Genomic DNA, 8216 nt, shown 5'->3' on the forward strand with positions numbered 1-8216 from the left:
AGATTCCTTAAAAAAAAGTGAAAAATCCTGTTCAAGAACAAAAGCTAAGTTCATATCAACGTCAATGTAGTGTTTATTGTCATCTCTGATCCGATGAATATATAATGTAAAGCTCATATATACATAAACAATTAAAATAAATGCTCTGAATTTAATATTGGCTTTTAAAAAGAAGACGCGAAAGTACACTTCCGCTTGCGTCACCCCTAACATCCGGTTTACTTCCGACTCTTCACGTTGGCTTTTTGCCGCTCTCTCTCCCCAGCCTGAAACCATGAAGCTCGTCACCTGGAACATTAACGGCATCAGGACGTTTAAAAGCGGGATCAAAAAGGCGCTTGACGGCCTGGACGCAGACATCATCTGCGTTCAGGAGACAAAAGTCACAAGTAAGTGTTGAAAACAGGGACGCTGCTCCAATCAGAGCTCTGTTATGAAAAAGGCCAACCCACAGTGTTTATGCTTCTCAGGAGACCTGCTGGATGAAAGGACCGCTATTGTTGACGGCTACAACTCTTATTTCAGCTACAGCCGAGGACGCAGCGGCTATTCAGGTGTGTTACACGGTTCTCCTGCCATAAATGTCCCATAAACCATAATAAAACCATTACCTCTGTTTATTCAATGATAGTTGCTGCATAACAAGGAAGCTCATAACCTTGAGTTGGCTCTGTTATTTCAAACCACTGCCCACCCTATCATGTCCCATGCCTGGTGTGCGCAGGGGTTGCAACTTACTGCAGGGACAATGCCACTCCTTCTGCTGCTGAGGAGGGCCTCACAGGTCTGCTGACCAACCATGAGAGAGCTGTTGGATGCTATGGGGACCAGGCTGACTTCTCCAGCGAGGAGCTGCAGCTTTTGGACAACGAGGGGCGAGCCGTCATCACCCAGCACAAAATAATGTAAGAAAGAAAGTTATTTATGGAGTATAGAATGTAACGTAAGAAATGTGGTGTGTATTTCTGTTTCCGCATTCAGATTCTGTGATTATTAATCAATATCAGCTCCAAATCAAGCTGCGTTCTTGCAACAAAAAAAATGCAAATCTTTTTTGAGAAATAGCCTAGTAAGTAGGGCTGGGCGATAAATGGATTAAATCGATTAATTAGAATTTACAATGCTTTAAGATTTCATTTTTGGAAAATCTGGATTTTATTTTGCCAATACACTCATTGGGATTCCATGAAGAGAACAGCATGTGATGCTGAATATATGTTTAGGCAAATGTATTGTCAAAATATTCTTAAGTAAAAACTTTTTTTTACCATAATACGAGGTACTTCATTTACTTATTTACTTTTTTTTTTTTTAACTTAGTTTGAAGTTCACAAGTGCAGTGAAGCCTGTTCTTAGCTCAATGTGTAATACCACTAGCAGCAAATGTTTTGTTATATTTTCATTGTTTATAATGGCACAGCTGCCATCTTGTTTTACAAGCATGTTTCACAGCTTGTTTTTAGTTGCACTTTGAATTCAGGTCAATTCCCTGACGAAATGCTTGACATAAAAAGCAAGGTTTTAAAATAATTTCGTTAATTTCTTTTTATGAAACAAAAAGGAGGAAAAAATTCGATTAATCGGATTTGGTATGATAAAATCGGAAATTTATTTTTTAATCCATATCGCCCAGCCCTACTAGTAAGTAGTCTTAATTTCAGCGGTGTCTGCCTGATTTTTGTTTCTCATTCGCAGGTGTCAGGACGACAAGCGGACGGTTACTGTGATAAACGTCTACTGCCCGCGGGCCGACCCAGACAAGCCGGAGCGAAAACGGTTCAAGCTGCAGTTCTACAAGCTGCTTCAGAGTCGGGCCGAAGCCTTATTAAGAGGCGGGAGGTGAGGCTGTGGAAGCGTTTCTACAAACACAGAATCTGGTGCAGGTGTTTCCTGCTTTTACCACAAATGTTTTAACTTCTATATCAACCGTTTTTCCTCCTGTGTTTATTAGTGCGGTGCGTTGGTGGCAACCGTGTGCTTATTTTACTATTTCTAAAATAAAAAGTAAAAAAAAAATAATAATGCGTTTGCAGCATCCTAACTGAAATACCTTTTTTTTTTTTTTTTTTTGTCAAGGTCCACAAGCATTGATGTTTTCTGTTTGGGTTTTATGTGACAGACAAAAACAAAGTTGTGCATAACTGTGAAGTGGAATGAAAATTATACACTTATTTCAGAGGTTTTTACAAATAAAAAAAACGGAACTTTGTAAGGATCCACGGCTCATTTTAGTCATCCTCTCCAACAATCTTACCTCTCTGGAAAATGACAAGAAGAACGTCATTGTTGAAAGGAACCCATAAGAAGTCCCATTTTGCAAACTGGCCCAAACAATGCAGAGGACAAATGTGAGGAAGAAGTAGCTCTAGTCAGATTTGAGCATTTTTGAACTTTTTATCCCGCATGTGAAAACCTGTATGAGGCAGATTAAGATAAGATAGGCTTTATTGATCTCACATTGGAGAAATTCACGTCACATCGGCTCAGTAATCAGAAGAAGAAGAAGAGGCTTCCAAAGTAGGACAAGGTGCATCAGGTATATACAGTGTGTCCCGTTTTTATACAGTGGATCAAAAAGAGGTAGATGATAAAATAAAGATAAAAAAATACAAATAGAAATAAGGCAGAGGAAATCCTATGTACATTCACGGTGACCTATATACATGTGTATTGACATATATTCAAGTGTAATAGCAGCAGGAGTCACTTCTTTCAAGATTATTGCACAGAGTATTAAATAGAATTGCACATTAGTTATTGCAATAAAAAAAATACTGGAATTCACCCTGAAAACAACAACCATGGTCAAGGCAGCATCATCCTTTTTCCAAATATTCATGAGTCAGGGGCCCAGACCCAAGTCCAGTCTGTGGTGAAATCTAAACAGTCTTGTTCCCAGATTCTCTAAATTTAATCTGACTGAGTTATTTAGCAAATATGAACTGTCAGAAATTCAGTTTGTAGACATGAAAAGCCATTAGGGAAACTCCCCAAAAAAGGCTTTCTGCCGTAATTGCATTATGCGCGTTCTGTTGCTCTGTCGCATAAAAGCGGAATGAAGTACTTTGAAATTTTTATTTTTAATCTGACAAAATCTGGAAGAGGTTGGAAGTGGTTTTAATCATTTTGTAGCTCTGCTGTTCCTCTGCTTCCTCTTTTCAGATTTTTCTGAGTTCACTGCCTTTTCTGTTTTTCAGCCACGTGATTATTTTAGGAGACGTGAACACTTCTCATCGGCCAATAGACCACTGTGACCCAAGCGATATCGTAAGTAAAAGCTGTTATGATTGTAGAACGTTTTCAAGCTAGTATAATATTTTACCCCTTAGGAATGGTGTCTAGATTACTGAAACGCATGCTAGTGTTACATCTGTGCCTTAAAAAATTAAACAATATTATGACACGGTGAGTGTTGAAAGTAAACAAGTAGACGCTTTAATACTTACATTACGTGTTGGCATGGTATTTAGATTTTCTGGCCAAATGGTTTATGGCTAAAATAAGCTACCATCAACTGTTTGTTTGCACCTGCTGACATTGTCAAGTGTTGCTGGGACTCGCAGTTTCCCAATTATTTTTCACTTATAAATTTAGAAAACTAGAACACTGTTGAAAGAATTAATGGTGTGCAGTAGGGCTGGGCGATATGGACCAAAAATAATATCTCGATATTTTTAAGCTGAATGCCGATGCACGGTATTTATCTCGATATGTTTTTCTTTTCATAAAGTAATTATAAAAATGAATTTCTCAATCAGAGTCTATCCCGAATGTCTCACAGGCAGATTTTCTAACAAACAGCAGTAGATAAATATGAGGCAAGGCCGAAAAATACCCTACTGGAATACATAAAAGTATATTTATAAGACAACATAGACCATCTCGATATAAACCATATAGTCTCATCTTATATCTCGTTTAAGAAAATCTCGATATTTTTAAAATCTCGATATATTGCCCAGCCCTAGTGTGCAGCAGTATTTAGCATTAAAGGCTGGTACAAACAGAATACAACGTGATTGTGATTAGCAAACTAATATTCACCCCTAGCCTGTAAAGTGGCTGATTGATGAGTTTGTTTACGTGATTCACACCAAGAAAAGAAAAAAAAGCTGAAAAAGACTCCCGAACTTCAAATCCTCTGGTTTTATACCGGGGCTGCAAAATATATCACAAATATGATATGCAATGTGCATATCGTGCAAAACATTTTGCACGACATGCAAGAAACTCTTTTTTTGTTCCTTTTTATTGCGAACAACGATTTTCGCTGAAACAAAACAAACATTGAGCGTGGAAACAGCAGACGTCAGCCTGAAGCAACCTTTGCAGTAAAACCTGGTTGAGATGGAAATAATCAATTGAATTTTTACTCCCAGTATCTGGATAGCTACTGGGAATAAAAGATTAATTCCAGATGATTGCATTTCCCCTTCAGTATGCCAGCAAGTGCTGCACAAGCCTATTATTCAACCATTCATACAAGTTCGGTGTGTGAGAAAAGGAAAACACCTAAAGCAAGCAGAACCGTGGGCCTGGAGGACAGGGGTTGAGAAACACTGCTGCAGATGACCCAGGTTTAGTCATGGCTTTTGGACAGATGGCCTCGCATTTGACTTTAGAATAGTTCGGAGTAAAGTGGACTTCATGATCAGCGCAGCATCTACCTGCAAGGTGTCCAAGTCCTGCGGCTGCAAATCATCTGTCCTCCATCACTGTTCTTGTCGTCTGGATTGAGAATTTTGTGCTGATATTCTTTCTTTGGTTTTCTCCAATCTAAGTACGGTGTCTTCATCGTTCCAGATGTTTTGGGGTTCCTACAGATGTACTGATTTTTCAAACCCAGGAGAGGCTGTCTTCTGGTAACCTGACTCCGCCAGATGTATTTCGTTCCGCCTAGCTCCACTCACATACATCTGGGACACCGCCATAGGAATTGCCTTTATTGAAGGCTGGGCCTTATCAAAAATCCTTGCATATGATTGGATAAGCCACTTGTCTGTCATCTTTAACGACGTGCTATTTCAACCACTCACACCGAAGCTAACCCGTGACGCTGTGAGAGCAACGCAGGAGAAAACAAAACTTTTTTTTTTAAATGTGTTTGTGGCTCTAGTGGCACGTGTTTTATTGACAGTGAGCTGACAGGAAGAGGGGGGAAGACAGGCGGCAAAGCGCCGCGGGTCGGAGTCGATCCCGGGCCGACCGCATCGAGGACTAAAGGCCTCCTAATATGGTTCATGCTAACCGCTAACCGCTCCGGGGCGCGTCCGCCATGGAAAACAAAACTTGCCAAATCCGGTCGGGAGAAGGGCGAAAACATGGTTTCCACCAACAAAAGCCTTCAGAGCCGTTCTCTGATGTTCTTTTAATGAAACAATATTATGTAGATTGGACAACATGGAAGAAATAGCAGCATCAATGTTAACGCTTGCTTCCTTGACGAGCCGCCATTGTCTAAATCAAAACAGTCTCACGTCACAGTCGCTTCTCCACTAGGTCACATCTATGAAACTCCAGCCCTGCGTCCTGATTGGCCAGACCATAAAATTGGTTGGAGAAATCACTTTCAATGGGCGATGTCCCAGATGTATGTGAGTGAAGCTAGGCGGAGCGACATACGTCTGGCGGAGTCAGGTTAGTCTTCTGGCTGTCTTTAACACAAGCCATACTTGTTCAGACTTCTTACTCATTGTTCTGTCATGAACTTTCCCCTTTAACATTCTATGGCTGACAGAGAGCTTTAGCTTTTGAGCGTTTGCAGTTTATTTGTCTGATCTTTGCACATTTCAGTTGCGTCTCTTAGGTCATTGCTGGTATCTTTTCTTCTTGGCAACGTTTCATGCAACATCTGTACGCTCCAGATCAGCAAACTGCCAGGACTCCTGAACGAGTAGCCTTATAGAAGTCGTGACATTTCAGCAAATTGCGTATGATGAGCCCGACCGGGTTGCTACTTCCCTCTCTTAAATCTTATGAAAGCCGCAAGGTTGTAATCCTCAACGTTTCATAAATAAGCGTATTGCAGAATGTGTTTTGCATATATTTCTGTGCTTGAGGTTAGATTTAGCCTCCAACCGGCTAAGGATCATAAGAGGATGTAGTTTCTTTTCGCCATTGCGCTACCTGTCCCTGCTTGGGCAGCACAATAACTGAATGTTTTCTTATGTTGCTCAGGATGATTTTGCTGAAAATCCTGGGAGGAAATGGCTGAATGGCTTTTTGTACGGTAGCTCGCAAGAAGAGGAAGTAGAACCCGACGACGAGGAACAGGACAAAGAGTCGGCGATAACAGATTGTAGCCAAATGGGAAAATTCGTTGACATGTTCCGGTACTTCCACCCAACTCGTACCAATGCCTTCACGTGTTGGTCCACGCTCACTGGAGCCCGGCAGACCAACTACGGAACACGTATTGATTATATCTTCGCGGACCGCCGGCTCGCCCAGCAGCAGTTTGCGGGGGCAGACATCATGCCTGAGGTGGAGGGCTCGGATCACTGTCCCGTTTGGGCGCGGCTGACATGTTCACTTCTTCCCGGCTCCAAACCTCCTCCCCTCTGCACCCGCTATCTGCCAGAGTTTGCGGGCAAGCAGCAGAAACTCTCCCGCTTCCTGGTAAAGGTGGACCAAAAGCCCTCTCAGAGTGGGCCCAAGGAAGCTCTACCTGGATCCCAGGAAGAGGACGAAAGGAGGGAGAACCGGAACCCAATTGACGCCGATGACGTCTCTCGTAAAAAACGCTCTTCAGCGCCAGAATCTGCCGCCCCGAAGGGCAAAAAGTCTAAAACAACAAATGCCTCTTTGAAGCCACGGGGTAACCTCCTTTCTTTCTTCAAACCCAAACTCACAGATGTTGCGCAGTGTGAGAACACACCTGGTGCGGACGGATTTACCTCACCACGCAGCGACCCAAAGGCACCCGCGACCAGTGAGCCGTGTTCAGGCACGGGCAGCCCGACTGAAGACACTGAGCTTGTTGTTGACGCGCCGTCCCAGCTGTGCGCCAGCAGCACCACAGGAGAAACAGAGCGAACGGTGAAGACCAAACAGCCGGCCCCTCAGCCCCTCTCTGTGGGGCAAACCGGTGTCAAGAAGGGGGCATCATCTGTGTTTTGGAAGTCTGTGCTTCACGGCCCGCCCCCGGCCCCCTGCTGCAAGGTGCACAGGGAACCCTGTGTGCTTCGTACTGTGAAAAAAGAGGGCCCGAACATGGGCAAACAGTTCTTTGTGTGTGGACGGCCTCAGGGACATGCGTCCAACCCAGAGGCTCGCTGTAATTTCTTTATGTGGGTAGAAAAAGGGAAAGTAATGTGATTTCTGGAGGTTAAAACGCCTTCACACAGACGCTTCTCTTCATTTCACGTTTTTATAGATTTTTATGTTTTCTCACTTGAAAATAAAATGGTATTGTATTTATACGAGTCCTTTCTGTTTATTCTCCTGTAAGGAGAAATGGATATCTCATCATGGGTCATGAAATTTATACATGAAAGGTTATACACTTTTAGGTGTTTCCTGTTCAAATTGCAACATTGAGAACTTTTTTTGTATTTTTTTTTAAGCTTTTCAAGTTAGCTATCAATAAAGAGTTTTTCTATCAGAATAAATCACAATTCCTAAAATATATTTACAATATTTTCGTCAATAGCAAATTATACAATGATTTCCTATTGCTTGCTATTTAAAATGGATAATACTAAAATTGTTGAGGGGCGTTAAATGGGGAGGGGATGTTTTCCTGCTCAGAAAGCCACAGCCTTGAGGACAGCATGAGTGCTTAAATTTAACAAAAAAAAATTTTTTCATTATTATTTATCCCTTCACTTACTTCCGGTTTTCGTTTTATTCAGTTTTTTCTTTTATGTCCATTTCATTCTCGCTCTAATTTTGAGTTTTCTATGACTTGTTTGCGCCACCAGCCAAGGAGGAGTGTGCGCCCCCTTGTGTTGTGCGCCTGTTAGCGCTGTGAGAAAATATGGCTGTACGCTCCAGCTAGCTAATGAAGCTGAATGGGATTTGGAGCTTCCGGTGTTTGTGTTTTTGTTTCAATTATTTATTTCTTAAGGAATCGGGGGCTCGTTCTTCGTACGTCGCTAACTCAGTTAGCTGGATTTGATTATTGTCGATTTGGCATGATCTTGGATCATTTGGTTCTTCGAAAGTCATCCTGGACTTGCTGCTGGCGAGCAGGCTTATTTCATGTAAACCGGATT

At 42.0% G+C, this 8216-nt stretch overlaps 1 protein-coding gene across 1 annotated transcript; it reads left to right on the forward strand.

Moving 5' to 3' along the window:
• Positions 1-195: 195 nt before the first annotated feature.
• Positions 196-7512, forward strand: apex2 (APEX nuclease (apurinic/apyrimidinic endonuclease) 2). The gene is made up of 6 exons (XM_036140673.1): positions 196-389; positions 471-554; positions 725-905; positions 1696-1839; positions 3198-3267; positions 6178-7512. The coding sequence occupies exons 1-6, from the start codon at positions 275-277 to the stop codon at positions 7315-7317; spliced, it is 1734 nt and encodes a 577-aa protein (XP_035996566.1). The 5' UTR covers positions 196-274; the 3' UTR covers positions 7318-7512.
• Positions 7513-8216: the final 704 nt, after the last annotated feature.

The sequence above is a fragment of the Fundulus heteroclitus genome, chromosome 1 (genome assembly GCF_011125445.2).
Source record: "Fundulus heteroclitus isolate FHET01 chromosome 1, MU-UCD_Fhet_4.1, whole genome shotgun sequence".
In the NCBI taxonomy this organism is placed as follows: Eukaryota; Metazoa; Chordata; class Actinopteri; order Cyprinodontiformes; family Fundulidae; genus Fundulus; species Fundulus heteroclitus.

Bases quoted from the DNA above. Each gene is read 5' to 3' on its own strand.
- apex2 (XM_036140673.1), top strand. From the start codon at position 275: ATGAAGCTCGTCACCTGGAACATTAACGGCATCAGGACGTTTAAAAGC. The intron at 390-470 runs GTAAGTGTTGAA...TATGCTTCTCAG, and splicing joins TCAGGAGACAAAAGTCACAA to GAGACCTGCTGGATGAAAGG. The intron at 906-1,695 runs GTAAGAAAGAAA...TCTCATTCGCAG, and splicing joins ATCACCCAGCACAAAATAAT to GTGTCAGGACGACAAGCGGA.